The sequence below is a fragment of the Panicum hallii genome, chromosome 2 (genome assembly GCF_002211085.1).
Source record: "Panicum hallii strain FIL2 chromosome 2, PHallii_v3.1, whole genome shotgun sequence".
Lineage (NCBI taxonomy): Eukaryota > Viridiplantae > Streptophyta > Magnoliopsida > Poales > Poaceae > Panicum > Panicum hallii.
Genome location: NC_038043.1, coordinates 51470868 through 51487462, shown reverse-complemented (window position 1 = coordinate 51487462; position 16595 = coordinate 51470868). Strand labels below are relative to the sequence as shown.

Here is a 16595-nt window from a genome sequence, read left to right as displayed (position 1 = left end):
AGATTCTTTTCCTTTTTTAAGGAATTAGATAGATATTTTCTGTTGCGTCTGGCCTGATCGATCAAAATTTGAGAAAAACACTCCCTATCGATTATACATCGCTTTGAATTAAACAACTCTCTCCCATGAATTCTCTCCAAGAACAAACTCCTCTCCTCCAACACTCTCTCTCTCTCTCGCGGATAAAAACACACACACACACACACACTCTCTCTCGGTGGCAGCTTTTGGCAGGCACGCCCGCTTCCCCCGTTCGTGTTATCGAACGCTGGGAGCCGCGCGCAGCCGCGGACCGCCGGTCCGCCGCGGCCGCCGCCGCCGGCGGTGACGAGGGCGACGTGAGCCACGAGAAGCGGCCGAGCGGGGGATACGGGGCACGCACCTGCTCGCCGTTCCTGGCCGCGGTGGCCGCCGTTGTCTAACGTCCCTATCGGGGAGAAGATGCTCCGTCTCAGCTGTGACGGGGGATTAGAGATCCTCCTCCTCCTCCGTCCTGTCGAGCGACGCGGCTGGACCCCTCCGGTGGCGGCGCCCCGTTGATCCCCTTTTTTAGCGTGCGGCAGCGGTTCCGACTGGACCGAGACGATACACCGTGGAGCAGGTTGCGATCAACCGTCTTGCGCCAGATGAACGCACGGCTAGGTTCTCCGAGAGACCGAGACTGCGACCAGGCGGAGGAAGAAATCTCCGTAATCTGAGCACATATTTCTACCTCCCCTCACATAAAAAAATAATATTTTATTGATCTTGGTGTCCATTAGCAAATCGCTATAGTTGAAGAGCGTCCAGCAGCAAAGATGTATTTGAGTAGTGTCCCATAGCAAAAATCAACATCGAATGGTGTCCAGCAGCTAGCTCTCTGTTGCTTCCTCGCATTCGCAGATTTGTGTTCATTTTCGTAACATGGCGTGTGAGTACCTGATTGTCTCAGCTGATTAGAGTTGCACGCAAGTTGTTCGACGTATGGTTTGAACAAGATAGAGCGCGATGTTGTCCGTATGATGCCATCGAGAGCTCAACACCTGCACCGTGGAGTTGCATACATATTTCGAGATGAAGATCGTCGCTTCGCTGAAGAATCGGTATCGTTTCATTATTTGCCTATGACTACGATGAGGATATGAGATACACAAGTCATTCCATTTCGTTGCTATTGTGCCTCGGTATTCTTTTCCATGACAGTAGGAGCTGACTGCTGATGCACAAACCTGTGCGCCAAGCCGCTCATCTATTGATCTCCAGATAGAGGAGGGGGTGTGTGACGCCTGCATTATGTAAGAGGAATTTATATGGTTCCATGGTATAGAAAGGAAGATAATTTTTTAAGAGTATACACAAAAATTTAAAATATTTGAACAATAGTTCTGAGAGGTTGAAATCAAGAACAAGCTCTGTACTTAGCCCAAGATTTCAAACATGCCGACAGGAGTTTCCCAGAAATTTCGTTTGAATGTTATACAGGAAGCAGTTCAACCTATGTAAATATTTGGGGAAATCAAGTGGGTTCTTACGTGACGGTGCATTATTTCTTAATTTCATGGCGCCAAGCCTGTAGAAATATGAGGAAAAGACATGCAAGCCCAAATGCTTGAAACATCATCCCTATAGCCAGAGGTGTCATCGTGATTCTCCCTGAAATGTGATGCAGAAAACCTGATGCTGAGTAAATCATTGAACAATTTCTCTTGAGCACATGTTGAGATGCATGTTTAAAGTTTAAACACATAAATATCAATAAAATCTACGCACATGGAAGGAAAGGAACAAAACAACATCATGGTATATTTGAATACAATTCTTATGACTTTGTCAAATTACGTTTGTAAACTACAGACGTGCCAATATTATGTTCGGGCGAAGAGACATTATGTGTTAGTACAACTCACTTTGGATGTCCAGTATGGGTCTAGCATGTTTTGCCATGCGCCAAATGGAACAAATGCTACAGCTTTCAACCAATAGCAAAGTGCAATAGTAGTACTGGGGGAAAATATCATATGACTCAAAGCCACACCGGTCATGAAGCTATTTTTCAATAACTTCTAGCAACATGTTACCATGTAGGTGATCAATTGTACAAAAACACGATTCCTCTTGTGTCAGGCAACTTGTTTTTTCTTGTGTCAGTCGATTCCTGTTCTGTCTTGTGTCTATTTCGTCCCTAATAGTACTGCTAATATTTTGTAAAAACACATGTCAAAATGGAAGTTTTCTCATCAGTAGCAAGACAAGAGATGCAGATGCACTTACCGAAGACATCGCTCCCGAGAATACTGTACTCGCCAAGACGGAGAGTGCAGTTGCGACCGAAGAAGAAGGCCTCCCTGCTGAACGGGCACTCGCGCTCCACCCGCTCGAAGGCGTCAGCGATGCAGGCGGCGCAGTCGCGGCCGTCGCTGCTCTGGCAGCTCCAGTCCGCCTGCAACCGGTTAGGCCAGTACCCCAAGGCACGGTATGCGTAGCGGCGGCGCGAGGCGGCGGCCTCGGCCGGGAGGACGGCCGCCAGGTGGTGGCGGTTGGCCTCGTAGGTGCTGTTGGCCGCGTAGCTGCCACCGCCGCCGCATGATACGCGTGCGCGAGACCACGCGGTGGCGGCGAGGGGCGAAGCGGCGACGAGGACGATGAGGGAAAGCAGCGAGGAATTCTTCATGGTGGGCGACTAGTGAGTGGTGGAGCAGCAGCAGCAACCAAGTTTGCAGAGCCCAGATGGCGACTCTGCAGCGAGGGGGTGAAGAAGCATGTAGAGCCGAAATGCTGAAAGCCACAACTTGGAATTAGCGAGTGGCGCGGCGTGGAAGACGACTTTGACTGTTGACTGCTACCCCATAGCAGGGTAGTAGTAGCACTCTAGAAGTGAGCCGGGCGGCAACAACCTTGACCGCTACTTTGACACGCGCTGCAGCAGCTGGTTTGACTAAGGTACGTTTTTAAGTAAAAAGCACCGGCGCTCGTAGGTGTGTCATTTACCTCCGTCAATTCTAAAAGTGTATTTTTGGATCTATAAATTTATAAGGATTGTCATTTAGGTTCGTCAACTCCGAAAGTACATTTCTTGATCCACAAATTTTTTAAATTGTTCACCGTAGATCCATACGTATGCACATAACGTTGACTATCCGTTCCCAAAACTGCCAACATGGATTATGATGAGAATTGATGCTTTGGCCTTAGTTTTCTTCACCACTATGCTATCTCCCTCCTCTTCCTCTTGGCCGGCGGGTCACTTGTCGATCCCGCCACACTTGCTGGGGCCGCCTAAGGCTTCCACTCAGGGTGCCTCCCGCTATGGTGGCTGGGCCACACCAGTGATGGCGCTGGTACGTGCCATATCCAGTCATCCGATGGACGCACTAGTGGACGTGGCGGGTGGATCAGAGAGCGGTACGGATGGCACGACAATCCCTGCGAGGTTGGATCGGAGAGATTGAGAGAAAAGGGAGATAAATGAGACGGGAACATACAATTAGTGTGTGTGTCAGCATTATGTTCACACGTGGATACATATGGATCCGTGATGAATAATTAAAAAGTTTGTAGACCCAGAAATGCCGTTTCGAAATTGTCGGATCTAAATAACATACCCTTACCAGTTTAGGGACCACCGGTGTATTTTACTTTATGTTTTTTCATAAAGAAAAACTTGCATTGGAAAAGTTTGAGATAAAATTTATCTTAATTTCGCAAGTGAGAACAAGAACAGGGCGTAGCCGCCGGTTGAGCACATTTCTTACAGTTGATGATGTAACCGGCGAAACCAATGAGCCCATCCAAATAAGCCGTACAAGAAATTCTATGAAAGCAGGAACAGAGTAGGTGACATCACATGATGGTCATTGGAACTACTTTGAAATGTTCAATGTGAAGTCCTGCGATCTGGACAGAAAGTATCCATTCATTAGTTGCCTGGGAGAACATCCATTGGCGCACGCTTGACTGTTGTGCCCTGCCTTAGTAGGCGCTGAAGCTTTAAGTCGTGCCCGAGGTGCCAACATCTCTTAATCTCCAGATAAGAGAGAGGTGGGATGCCTGCATTATGAATATTGAGAGGCACACAGTAAACGTATTGATCCACATGAATATTAAGAAAAGTTCGATTTTTTTACTATTACACTTGGATTGGAATATTTAGCATTTTGTATTATCAGCCATCTAGAAAATAAACCATATATCTACTTCTAGAAGATAAGGACCTGCACTCCAGAAATTTTATATGAACCTTTATTTCATGAAGTAGCGCAATTTATGAGAGAAGAGATGTGGCAGAAAGTCCTGTGCTTTTGAAGTGGGGGCTTACATCATAGTGCCTCTTTTCCGGCCGCGCCATTCCTGAAGTAGCAAGAAGAACAGCCAAGCGAATCCAATTGCTTGAAATATCAATCCCGAAGCCAAGATTTGTCTCAGTACGTTTCCTTCTGAAACTGAAATACGACACACAAAAACCTCCATTAAAGGAAGCATATGCAATAATGCAAGCGGACAATTATTCGTGAAGTGGACACTATTTCTCGAACACGCAGGAGAAGAAAACGGCAAGATTTTTCGTCGTAGGAGGCATGGCAGAACTCACCGAAGGTGCTATCCGTCCCGAAGATACGGAACTCGCTGAATTCGAGAGTGCAGTTGCGACTGTAAAAGAAGGCCTTCCTGTGGTACGGGCACTCTCTCTCCACCTCGAGGAAGGCACCGGCGATGCAGGCGGCGCAGGGGGAGTCGCCGGAGCCGGTGCCGTCAACGTCGCGCCGCCGCAGCCGGCAGAAGAAGGAGGCCTGCGGCCGGTTAGGCCAGTACCCGACGGCGCGCTCCGTGTAGTAAGGGCCGCGGGCGGCTTCCTCGGCCAGGAGGAGGCTGGCGAGGCGGCGGCGGTTGGCCTCGAAGGTGCTGTTAGCCGCGTAGACGCCGGCGCCGGCGCACTCGACGTACGGCGACGTCCCGTCGCCGACGAGAGCGAGAGGCAGCATACCGGCGGCGGTGGGAGGCAGCGACACGGCTAGGAGGAGGACGACGACGAGGGGAAGGAGCGAGGGATTCTTCATGGTGGTGTCTGGTGACGTACGGCAGCGAGGGAGATGGATTATAAAGCTTTATTTTAGATCATGGCGAGTTTGGTCGGAGCATATGGAGCTGAAATGCTGATGGCCGCCGCGGGGGTGTAGCAAGTGGCGCGGTGGACGACTGGACGGCGACGGCGACTTTGACCACCGACTCCGCTCGTCTTTGGCGGCCTGCCTGCCTGCTCCGATCCACTTGCTGCTACGTATAGGTTATTCATAGCCGTACGTATTGTTTTTGTTTTCAACAACATGCTCGCTGACGTTCTTGTAAATGATTCTGCTGAGGTATAATTTACGGTTCAATGCTTCATCAATTTGGCACGTGAGATCAGCGAAACGACCATTTGCCCCGTGAGTAATCTGGGTATTAATATTAATTCCTTTGTGTTTAGTGATCCAGGAAACAACATGTGCATATGCTTAGTGGACTCGAAGAGTCAGCAAATTCTACTTTGCATGTCTTTTTAAATACACGATACATTGACGGGTTTAGCGAGTTTGCAGAGTTGCATTTTATTACACGGACCAAACGGTGTTTACATCGTTGCGAATTGAAACAATAATTGCCATAGATAGATCCTTCACATTCACATGGTGAGGCATCCTGGTAACTTCGAAGCACGTTCTGTAAAGTTCTTCGATTCCAACACTTCGTCCTCCGACATATAGCGTGCCAGTTCCTTTTTATTCATATATTGGAGCAAGTCGAGATGTGATGCATGATCCCAATCTGCCACAAATTCTGAAAGCATATACCATTTCTAAGTGTCCATTTCTTGTTCAGTGTTTTTGTCTCGATCTTAGCTAGATTATCTCTTCTGATCAATTTTTCATAGGCAGAAGACAAAAAAGAAGAAAGAATTGCAGGCTAGGTAGAATATGAATTTCACATCAAAAGGAAAGCAAGGAGGACTTGATAACTGCGTGCAATATATATATTGGCAGCGTACTACCGTCATGAACTTGTTCAAGTCTCATAATTAGCAATCTACCTCATCATCTAGCTGGATGATATGACTATGAGCAATCTAAAATATATTATTCTGTTATTGAATCAATCTTACAACACATATTTTAAAGGAACATTGAACAATCATCTGGCTATCTGCTCGTTCACAAATAATGATGAACAATAGATTATTAATTCCCGTAATTACTGAATGGCCAAATTAACTAGATTTTCCTAGCCTAATAAAAACCTCCCAAAGCTTAACCCTTTTGCCCTTCCTACATGTAATCGCTATAGCTAAATTTTGACAGCTTTGCTAGCTAGTAGAACTCCAGTGAGCCAAACTTAAAATTTGGCTGCTTGCCTGCTCCATGGAGTACTAAACAAAGTCCTCAGATTGAAAGGCATTGCTCACTGGAGCAGCAGGACCTAATTGATAGGGTTTATATGGAGAGGTAGAAAGATGACTTACCTCCGGCGCTGCCGAGCCCCATGCTCTCCTCCCTCTGCTGGACGTCGTGGAAGCTGATGCTGCACTCGCCGCCGTCGACCACGACCATGGCCTGCCTGTGGTACGGGCACAGCCGCTGCGCCTCCTCGAAGGCCCGCGCGATGCAGGCGGCGCAGTCTGACGGCCAGCCCGCGTCCGGACGCCAGTAGCAGTAGGCCGAAGCGGCGACGTGGTCGGGGCGCACGCCGGCGTGGTTGCCGGGGGAGCACCGGCAGGTGGACGCGTTTGCTTGGGCGGGGACGAAGGCCGCGAGACGCCGCAGGTTGGCCTCGTAGGCGCGGCCGGGGGCGTACGTGCCCTGCGCCCCGCACTTGTGGCGCGGCGAGGGGGGCGGGCGGCGGTAATCCGCGGCGGTGGCGGCCGCGGCCAGGGCCGGGAGGAGCGCGAGGCGCGGTGCAAGCGCGAGGCATGGCTGTGTGGTGGAGCGAGACGAGCCCGTCTGTTTGACCGAGGGACGGACGAATAGTGTAGCGACTGAACAAGAACGATCTGTGGTGGAGTGGAGCTGTGGAGGTGGCGTAGCCAAGCTCAAGCTGTTGACTACTGTGGCAGCGTTCGTTGAGAGTCAGCATCTGCCACTGCAAAATATTCTCCTTCTCTTTTGCCAAAGCTCTAAACTAAACGTGCTTTGCAGTTTGCTGACATGCGACATGTTGTTCAGGAGCACGCGTCAATCGGATTATCCAAAGACAGAAGCAAATCATCCACGTGTCCAATAATGCAACACTGGTCGTTGAAAGATTAGAGACTGGAATATCTATTCGGAAACCACATCCACGTGTTGAATAATGGTAAGTCCTTTGGCTTGGACATGACACTTAGTTCATGTTGCTATTCCCGGATAACACTGAGCTGCTGCAGGAAACGGCTACAAGATCAAAATGATCAACGCTGGACCCTAATTAATCTAACGAACGGCTTATTTGAAAAATAAAAAATCTAACAGACGGCTACTGTCGAGCTACCCTGCTCTACACGAAAGAGCAAAAACGAAGAACCTTGTTGGCAGCGTGGAAGATTGGATAGGCACAGGGGAATGATTCGATTCAGATATGCCTGTTAGCAAGGGCAATGGTTATGGTCAACGTGACCTTAAAGGTGGGCCATAGACATATGGGCATTGATTGTTTCAACCGCCACAACATTTATCTGCTTGTGGTTCACCGCAAGCTTAAGGTGGACCTTACCATATTGTAGAAAGATAACTTTAAGCAATAAATGCTAGAGCAATAGCCATTATGGGGTACACCCTAACTCTATGGTGAGCTTTAAGCATGAGGTGTAATCATAAGGAGTAAAAAGTTATTTCTCTCCTCCCTCTCCCTCTCATCAGCATAGGATATGGATGAGTTTTAATTATAAATAAGGTCACATGTATATTGCAACAAACTTTTAGTATTGTGGTAGGAGCAATAGTTATAGCCATCTGATATAAGATTCCTTTAAAGTTCATCCCCACAATGACTATGGTGCATCTCAGCACAAGCATTTATTGCTTAATGCCACCTTTTTCACACATTGGAGCTGCCCACGTTCATCAAGCATGTTCTTTCCCTCTCGCTCTCCAGGTTATACGCAGATTACATATTGGGCCTTAACCATTCTGGGCCGGCAAGTTGCATATTGGGCCGGACCACTCTCTTGCTTCGTGGTCCGCCTGCCTGTTTGTCTGAATCAGCAACTACCGCCTAAACAGCAGTACTGCGGCTAGGGCGTAGGAAGTAGGATCAACCGAGACAAACCATGGCAAATGCTATGCAAAATGCTTCGGAGAGATCATCTATCTGGTTAAGAGAACCTGCATTTGCTTCGTCCTGCAAGCAAGAATCAGCGCACGCACACGAGCTTGGCGTCAAAGTCATCGTACTGATCATTCATCAGGCTCGCAGTTGGACGGCCTGAATTGTCTGCGCCAAACAGTCACCCAACACCGCTCCGCCAACTCATCAACAACCCCGATTCCGGAAGCGACCCCTTTTGAATGAACCCTGCCGCCCACAGATCACCGACCCCTCGCCGTCAAAGCAGCAGCACCGCAGCATGTCCACAATCAATGCCAGCATGTGTGTGTGTACAGCGGTGCACAATCATCACGCGTGCAACGATCGCCATGTGACCTGTCACGGTCTCACAACGGCAAGTTAGCAACAGAGGTACGCTCCAGAACATGTCACGTCTCATCCTCAACGGACAACCCCCAACCGATCGTCTGATTCCCATCTCACACGCAGCTCGATCATGTCGATCCCCATCATCAGAAAGAAGGTGTTTCTGCAAAGAAGTCATCTTCCCTCCTGGATGGACGAGCTGATGGTGAGGTCGTTGGTGCTGAAGCACGACGACGTGGTGCCGCAGTTCGTACGCGCCCCCGACCCGCCGCCGCCGTCCTCGTCGCCGCTGCTGCAGGCGGCGGCGGCGGCGGCCGTCGCCCTGAGCGAGAAGTGCGGCGGCCGCCTCGGGTCCGGGAGCGGCCCGGACGCGCAGCCGCCGCCGTCGGCCAGCATCGCCGTCACGTCCGCCATGGTGGGCCGGTCCGCGGCGCTGTCCTGCACGCACAGCAGCGCCACCTTGACGCACCGCACGATGCTCGCCACCTCGCCGCACTCGCCCAGCGCCGGGTCGACTAGCTCGTGCGCCCTCCCGTCCCTCCACAGCTGCCATGCCTGCGACGCGGCACTTTTAATGAGACATGCTGATGTGGATGAATGGCGTTTATCTGATGTGAACTCACGTATCCGAGCAGGTTGACGAAGTCGCCGTAGTGGTGGTGGTGGCCGCTGTTCCTCTTGCCGCTCACGATCTCCAGCAGCAACACGCCGAAGCTGTACACGTCGGACTTCACCGAGAAGATGCCCTCCGAAGCATACTCGGGAGCCATGTAGCCACTAGAACAGGCACAAAGAAAATGTGTGTCACGATGATAGCAACATGCACCACTGCACACATAAAAAGTGTTGCTAGCTACAGTCTTAGAGTCTTACTATGTGCCGACGACCCTGTTGGTGTTGGCCTCCGTCATGTTGGAGCCGAAGATCCTGGCCATGCCAAAGTCCGAGATCTTGGGGTTCAGGTCCTTGTCCAGCAGGATGTTGCTGGCCTTGAGGTCGCGGTGGATGATGCGCACCCGGGAGTGCTTGTGCAGGTAGAGCAGCCCCTGCGCGATCCCCTCGATGATGCGCCGCCGCTTCTCCCAGTCCAGCAGCGGCCCCCCCTGCCGGTCGAAGATGAAGCAGTTGAGGCTGCGGTTGGGCATGTACTCGTAGACGAGCAGCTTCTCCTCCTCCTGGACGCAGCACCCCACGAGGCGGACCAGGTTGGTGTGCTGCAGCTTGGCGATCAGCTGGATCTCGTTCTTGAACTCCTCCAGCCCCTGCCCCGAGTGCGCCGCCAGCCGCTTCACCGCGATCTCGGCGCCGTCCGGCAGCTTGCCCTGCAGGAGGAAATGAAATTGGCACGCCACGAACAGAGTCAGCCATGGCTGCTCAGGACGGTACGGTTAGGTGATCGACGACGAGGAAGCGCAGGACGCGTCCGCTCGCTGTACTCGCCTTGTAGACCGGCCCGAAGCCGCCCCTGCCGAGCAGGTTGTCGTCGGAGAAATCGGCCGTCGCGGCGGCCAGCTCGGCGAAGTCGTACAGCGTGAAGTCCGTGCTGCTCTCCTCGATCCGCCACAGCTTCAGCGCCTCCTCCGTCGCGGAGCTGTTCCGGGACTGCGCCTGCAGCTGCAGCTTCTTTCTCTTCTCTGCATTGGAGTTTTTTCAGCTAGTAAGCATACATTATTCCAAGACTCTAGCCCCAATCCGTCAATGCGATGATTTGGATCGTTGCAAACAACCCCCATTAATTCCCCGATAGTCACGGCTGAAAGTATGGAGAAGATAATTTTTTTTTCTTGCAGTGGTCATTGTCGCCTTACCGGCTCGTTGTCTATGTGTTCGGATTATCAAAAGGCCGGCAACCAGTATTGCGCAGAACGCCGTGATTGATACGATGAGAGCTACAAGTACCACCTTCTTGTGGTTGCTTCCTGCATCATTCAGTCAAAAATAAAAAACAACAGACTTGAAAATGTAGAACACAGTGATGGCATAATATACTCGAAATTAAACTTTTATTAGAAACACATGTGCGTCAAGTGACATACTCCGTAAGCAGTAGTATGTCTTTCCAAGGTTCAAACGAAAGAGAGGGGGAAAAAAGAAGTTTCTTTGTGATTACCACGGCTTCCAGGAGTTGCTGAAGAAGAGGCGTCGCCCTGCAGGCCGATCCTGACCTCCGGCATGCCGGCGAAGAAATGGTAGGCCTCGTACCGGAAGCTGCAGCGGACGCCGAGGATGCGCCCTCCCTCGCGGCCGTCGTACCACCGGCGGTTGAGGTCCTGGAGGCCCTGGAAGCAGTCCCAGCACTGGCCCCGCGAGAGGTCCGGTGTGCACTGCACGAAGCCGTACACCGTCGGCAGCTGCGGGTTGACGTACATGGCGGCGCTCGCGAACATGCGCGCCGCCGAGGAGTTGTAGGCGGCGTACATGGCCATCTCCCCGAACAGCGTGCCCACCAGCGACAGGAACAGCGTCCGGCTCGTCGCGTTCCGGGCGTCCCACCCGTAGTACGTCGACCCGTTCACGTCCAGCGCGTTGATCACCGGGGAGTTGTCGCCGGGCCGCGCCAGGAAGTCCCCGCCCGAGTACCGCGCCGTGCACAGCTCCGCGTAGAAGGTGGCGTCCCTGTCCGCGCCGCAGAGCCGACGCAGCCGGGCGAACGCGCCGGCGAGGCACGCCGAGCAGGCCCCGGGGTCCGCGACGTCGCCGCGGCAGAGCGCGAGGCCGTACGCCGTGTCCGGGGCGGCACCGACGGCCGCCGAGGCGAAGAGCGACGGGGAGGAGGAAGCGTTGGCGGGGAGCGCCGCGACGAGGCGGCCCAGGTTGGCGGCGAACGCGCCGCCGGACGTGAAGCTGCCCGTGGTGCCATTGCACGAGTACTCCGAGTACGCGGCGGCGCCGGGGAAAAGCAGCGTAGAGGACAGGAGAAGGAGGAGGTAGGGTGGGACCGCCATGTCGAGCTCTTGTTTTCCCGTTGTGGAAGAAGCTTGGGGACTGAGGATCAGCGGCAGGTCTCCATTTGTTGTTCAGGCGTCGGTGGATATACTCCCCGCTTTCCTACACTAGTCAAAGGACGGCAGCTGATGTTTTAATTTGGTTGACAACTTAACACATGGCAAAACAGAACCTGTAATTTGTAACCATAGTAGCCGAGCTGGATGTTGGGCTGATTCTCGTGCGGCTCTATCACCGTCACACTGCCGCATAATGTCACCACTACCAAGTTGTAGCTAGGAGTTGTTGTAAGTACATACCGCCATCAGTGATGCACGATTTTTCCCCTTCCACCCATATCATATCACAAGTTTTTTTTTAAAAAAATTCAGTCTACACCCTCGAACTATTGCAAAAATTTAATTTTCAATCTTCAATTACAAAACCGGATAACGAGAACTATCTGTCTAAACCCGACAAGTTTGGCCTTTTGAGTGGTTTCAAAGGTGGTTTTGGATTTTTTTAATAAAAAATAAAAAAATTAATTAGATCTAAAATTCAAACTAATTCATTTTAAATTTAAAAAATATGAAACTAGTACCAATTTTTTTTCTAAAATGTAACATATCTATTATTGCTTTATTTGAATCTTATTTATTAAAAAATAATAGGCATAACTACAAGTAAATAAATACTATAAATATGAAAATTAGATCTGAATAACTGACATGTAGAGTGCCTATAGATAGGTTATATTTTTTATAAAATTTTTGGTACCTATTTCATATTTTTTAATTTAAATAAATTATTTATGAATTTTTAGTTTAAATTTGAATATTTTTAATTAAAAAAACCACCTTTGAAAGCATACAAAGGGCTAAATTTAGCCGGTTCAGACGGTTGGATGGCCTCTGTTATCTGATTTTGTATTTAAAGGTTGAAAATCAGACTTTTACGATGGTTTGATCTGGCCAATGCCAAAAATGTTTTATTTGCACTGTTTCGACACTATCGATGCCGTATTTTTTCCCCGACAACATCATATTCCATTTCATTTTTACAAAAGAATGTGAAATATAAACAATTTAGACCTTTTCCAATGGTAGCCACCCTTCGTTGGTAGCGGACATCCGGACGAACCTTTCTGAATGGTCGTGGCCCGCATATGTCCAACTTTTGGCCGTCAAAGCAGTGCTGCCACGACCGCGACTTGCCCATCATCAATTCTAGCATCTGTCTCTACAGCGGTGTGTGCGTACAATCGTCATGTGACACGTCGCGGTCTAACAGCTAAAACGCAAATTAAACGTCTCGTATACTCATTCACACACAAGCCCGATCCTTCCTTTGTTTCTTTCTCTAAACCTCTCGTTCACACTTCAGGTCGATCCATTCCATCTGAAGATGTATGTGCACAAACGAATGGTATGGACCAAAGGGGCACCGCTGTCACCGGCCCTCTTGGATGGTAGTGACGGTGAGCTCGTTGGTGCTGCACGACGTGGTGGCGTGCGACGACGACGACCGGGTCCGGCCCGCCGTCCCGTCCTCGCTGCTGCTGACCCGGAGCGAGAAGTGCGGCGGCCGCCTCGGGTCCGGCAGCGAGGCGCCGCCGTCGCTGCTGGCGGCCAGCATCGCCGTCACGTCCGCCATGGTGGGCCGGTCCGTGGCGCTGTCCTGCACGCACAGCAGCGCCACCTTGACGCACCGCATGATGCTCGCCACCTCGCCGCACTCGCCCAGCGTCGGGTCGATCAGCTCGAACGCCCGCCCTTCCCTCCACAGCTGCCACGCCTGCCACCATCATCATTCATCGAACAGCTAGCACTTTAGATAAGGCATTCAGGCTACACGCATGCGACCATTTTGTCAGCAATGTCGTTTGTATGCCAGTATGTGTGCGACGAAGTGGCAATTGTGTACAGCTGATACTCACGTATCCGAGCAGGTTGATGAAGTCGCCGTACTGATGCTGGCCACTGTTCCTCTTGCCGCTGACGATCTCCAGGAGCAGCACGCCGAAGCTGTACACGTCCGACTTGATCGAGAAGATGCCCTCCGAAGCGTACTCGGGAGACATGTAGCCGCTGTAAGCATCAGAAAGGAACGTCAGTTGTGGCAAGACAGAGACACTACAGGTGAATGGACATTTCAGAAAATGAAAGTTACACATAAATTGTGCTCATCAGTACTGCGATGCATTGTGTTGTTGCTCTTACTATGTCCCGACGACTCTGTTGGTGTTGGCTTCGGTCATGTTGGAGCCGAAGATCCTAGCTATGCCGAAGTCCGAGATCTTGGGGTTCAATTCTTTGTCAAGCAAAATATTGCTGGCCTTCAAATCTCGATGGATGATGCGCACCCGGGAGTGCTTGTGCAAGTACAAGAGGCCCTGGGCGATGCCCTCAATAATACGCAGCCGCTTCTCCCAGTCTAGCAATGGCCCCCGTTGCTGGTCTGTATGCGCATAGAGATGATAAGATCAGAATTAGCTCAAATTAGTGGTGGATTCAGATAAACACAACACTAAAACTATTTAAAATCAAAAGTGGATCCCTCCGCACTCTTCCCAACTACACGAGCACGGTCAGATAGAGATCGGGAATCTTTCAAATATTATTTTTTAACAATGATTGGAATTAATAAATTTTCCTTCTGAAAAAAAATGGATACAGAAAGGTTGACGAGTAGTACCAAAGATGAAGCAGTCGAGGCTGCGGTTGGGCATGTACTCATAGACGAGCATTTTCTCCTCGTCCTGGACGCAGCAACCGACTAGACGGACCAGGTTGGTGTGCTGAAGCTTGGCGATCAGCTGGATCTCGTTCTTGAACTCCTCCAGCCCCTGCCCGGAATGCGCCGCCAGCCGCTTCACCGCTATCTCGGCACCGTCCGGCAGCTTGCCCTGCAGCAGAATCAGAGTCAGTCATGTTTGCTCACATGTGAACAGCAAGCACTCGAACCTGATATAAAAGTGTCATCAGCTCGCCTTGTAGACGGGGCCGAAGCCGCCTTTGCCGAGCCGATTCTCGTCTGAGAAGCCCCCGGTGGCGGCCGCCAGCTCGGCGAAGTCGTAGAGCGTGAACTCCGAGGTGCTCTCCTCGATCCGCCACAGCTTCAGCGCCTCCTCCGTCTTGGAGCTGTTCCGGGAATGTGCCTGCACCGGCAGCCTCGTCTTTCCTGGATCATTGCAGGTTTCCGGCTCGTTAATTCAGCAGTTTTTTGTGGCTGAAATTAAGGATAACTGCTGTCTTTCGTCTTCTTACCGGCTCTCTTCCTTTGTTTTCTGACGATCAGAAGGCAGGCGAGCAGCAAGCCACAGACAACCGTGATTGATACGACGACAGCGATGATCAAGGCCTTTTTGTGGCTGCTTCCTAGTACATCATTTAGCAGCCATAATTTAGTGACAACACACACTACTAATTGAGTGGTTGCAACTTAAGACTGAAGAACAGACAAGTACTAGTATTATGTAACAACTAACAAAGAACATACTGGCAACACTAACATAATCGTTTGAAATTGCAAGTTGGAGAAACAAATGTATGCATGCATGTGACATAAGCAGTCGTGTTTTTCGTCGCTAGTGATACAGTAAACAAAGAAAAGGTTGTGGCTTTACCGTCGGTTCCAGCGTCCGGCGCGGACTCGCCGCCGTGCCGGCCGCCGATCCTGACATCCGGCGTGCCCTGGTAGAACTGGTACCCCTCGTACCGGAAGCTGCAGCGCACGCCGGAGATGCGCCCTCCCTCGCGGCCGTCGTACCACTGGCGGTTGAGGACCTCGACACCCTGGAAGCAGCTCCAGCACTGCGCGGGCGCGAGGTCCGGCGTGCACTGCGCGAAGCCGTACACGGTGGGCAGCTGCGCGTTGATGAACATGACGGCGCTGGCGAGGCGGCGCGACGAGTTGTAGGCGCCGTACATGGACATCTCCCCGAACAGCGTGTTGACTAGGGAGAGGAAGAAGCTCCGGCTGGTGGCGTTCCGGGCGTCCCAGCCGGGGTACGTCGACGCGTTCGCGTCCATGCCGTTGATGACGGGGGAGTTGTCGTCGGGGCGCGCCAGGAAGTCGGCCCCCGAGTACCGCGCCGTGCACAGGTCGGCGTAGAACGTGGCGTCTCGGTCCGCGCCGCAGAGCCGGCGCAGCCTGGCGAAGGCGTCGGCGAGGCACGCCGAGCAGGCGCGCCGGTCCGTCAGGTCCCCGCGGCAGAGCGCGAGGCCGTACGCGGTGCCGCCCGGGCCGGACCCGGCGGAGGCCGAGGCGAAGAGGGACGGGGAGGAGGCGGCGTCCCCGGGGAGCGCGGCGACGAGGCGGTCCAGGTTGGCGGCGAAGGCGCTGCCGGACGTGAAGTTGCCCGTGGTGCCATTGCACGAGTACTCCGCGTACTGGGCGGCGGCGAAGAGCGAGGGCGAGGACAGGAGGAGGAGGAAGAGGAGGCGGCTGGGGAGGACGACGGCGGCCATGCCGGGTGAGCGCGCGAGGTCCTGTGCTCTCGCAATGGGAAAGCACGCGAGAGAAAGAAGAGGATCGTTGGTGGCAGTTTTCAATTGGTGCTGGTGCGTCAGCAAGTGGATTTTGGTGCGGGGCGAGGTCAAAGGCGCGGGGGTAGTTTACACGGCGGTTGGTCGACGACCGGATTGAGCACAACAGAAATGGAATTTGTGTTCGCTTCGTAACCGCGGGCGAGGTGGATGCTCGTGCCTGCCGGGGTTGTTGGCCAGTCACCGGGCTGATTGCTCTTTGCTCCGCGCGTGTTGACGACTGCCTCTGCGGCTCCGCCTGGCCGTGGGGGGGGGGGGGGGGGGGGGGGGCGGGTCGGGGAAGCATCGCCGACGGCGACGATCGACAGCCGGAAAAAAAAAAGGAAAGCTTACCTTTTGCTACGAAGTTTCAGAGCTCGGCTCCGAGACCGTCGGCTGGGGGGCATGTCAAAACTGCCGTGTACATGTCCGCGACGTCGCGTGCGTGGACGCGACTGCATTGTGGATGGGGGATTGGCAGTGGTCTGGAAGGATACGAGGAGTCGACGACTGCTGCAGAAACAG

At 52.1% G+C, this 16595-nt stretch overlaps 3 protein-coding genes across 3 annotated transcripts; all 3 read right to left on the bottom strand.

Moving 5' to 3' along the window:
- Window positions 1-718: 718 nt before the first annotated feature.
- On the bottom strand, window positions 719-2728 carry LOC112880200 (cysteine-rich receptor-like protein kinase 6). Its single transcript, XM_025944709.1, has 3 exons — window positions 2251-2728; window positions 1512-1632; window positions 719-1265 (listed from the first exon to the last, which is right to left on the bottom strand). The coding sequence occupies exons 1-2, from the start codon at window positions 2648-2650 to the stop codon at window positions 1523-1525; spliced, it is 510 nt and encodes a 169-aa protein (XP_025800494.1). The 5' UTR covers window positions 2651-2728; the 3' UTR covers window positions 719-1265; window positions 1512-1522.
- A 926-nt stretch (window positions 2729-3654) lies between these two features.
- LOC112881252 lies at window positions 3655-8763 on the bottom strand. The gene is made up of 6 exons (XM_025945926.1): window positions 8737-8763; window positions 6473-6950; window positions 5643-5793; window positions 4568-5079; window positions 4295-4418; window positions 3655-4026 (listed from the first exon to the last, which is right to left on the bottom strand). The coding sequence occupies exons 1-6, from the start codon at window positions 8761-8763 to the stop codon at window positions 3996-3998; spliced, it is 1323 nt and encodes a 440-aa protein (XP_025801711.1). The 3' UTR covers window positions 3655-3995.
- Window positions 7951-16101, bottom strand: LOC112881251. The gene is made up of 13 exons (XM_025945925.1): window positions 15170-16101; window positions 14811-14921; window positions 14534-14724; window positions 14239-14449; window positions 13764-14001; window positions 13481-13631; window positions 13002-13338; window positions 10730-11623; window positions 10428-10538; window positions 10060-10253; window positions 9493-9941; window positions 9243-9396; window positions 7951-9174 (listed from the first exon to the last, which is right to left on the bottom strand). Exons 1-13 carry the CDS (start codon window positions 16011-16013, stop codon window positions 8794-8796), a joined length of 4266 nt encoding a protein of 1421 aa, XP_025801710.1. The 5' UTR covers window positions 16014-16101; the 3' UTR covers window positions 7951-8793.
- Window positions 16102-16595: the final 494 nt, after the last annotated feature.

Excerpts from the sequence above, each read along its gene's own strand:
- LOC112880200 (XM_025944709.1), bottom strand. The coding sequence starts at position 2,650 with ATGAAGAATTCCTCGCTGCTTTCCCTCATCGTCCTCGTCGCCGCTTCG. Across the intron at positions 1,633-2,250 it reads TCTCGGGAGCGATGTCTTCG|GGAGAATCACGATGACACCT; the intron begins GTAAGTGCATCT and ends ATCACATTTCAG.
- LOC112881252 (XM_025945926.1), bottom strand. The coding sequence starts at position 8,763 with ATGGGGATCGACATGATCGAGCTGCGT. Across the intron at positions 5,794-6,472 it reads GGGGCTCGGCAGCGCCGGAG|AATTTGTGGCAGATTGGGAT; the intron begins GTAAGTCATCTT and ends ATATGCTTTCAG. Across the intron at positions 4,027-4,294 it reads CGGAAAAGAGGCACTATGAT|GCATCCCACCTCTCTCTTAT; the intron begins GTAAGCCCCCAC and ends TTCATAATGCAG.
- LOC112881251 (XM_025945925.1), bottom strand. The coding sequence starts at position 16,013 with ATGGCCGCCGTCGTCCTCCCCAGCCGCCTCCTCTTCCTCCTCCTCCTG. Across the intron at positions 14,450-14,533 it reads GCTTCGGCCCCGTCTACAAG|GGCAAGCTGCCGGACGGTGC; the intron begins GCGAGCTGATGA and ends ATTCTGCTGCAG. Across the intron at positions 13,339-13,480 it reads TCATCAACCTGCTCGGATAC|GCGTGGCAGCTGTGGAGGGA; the intron begins GTGAGTATCAGC and ends TGATGGTGGCAG.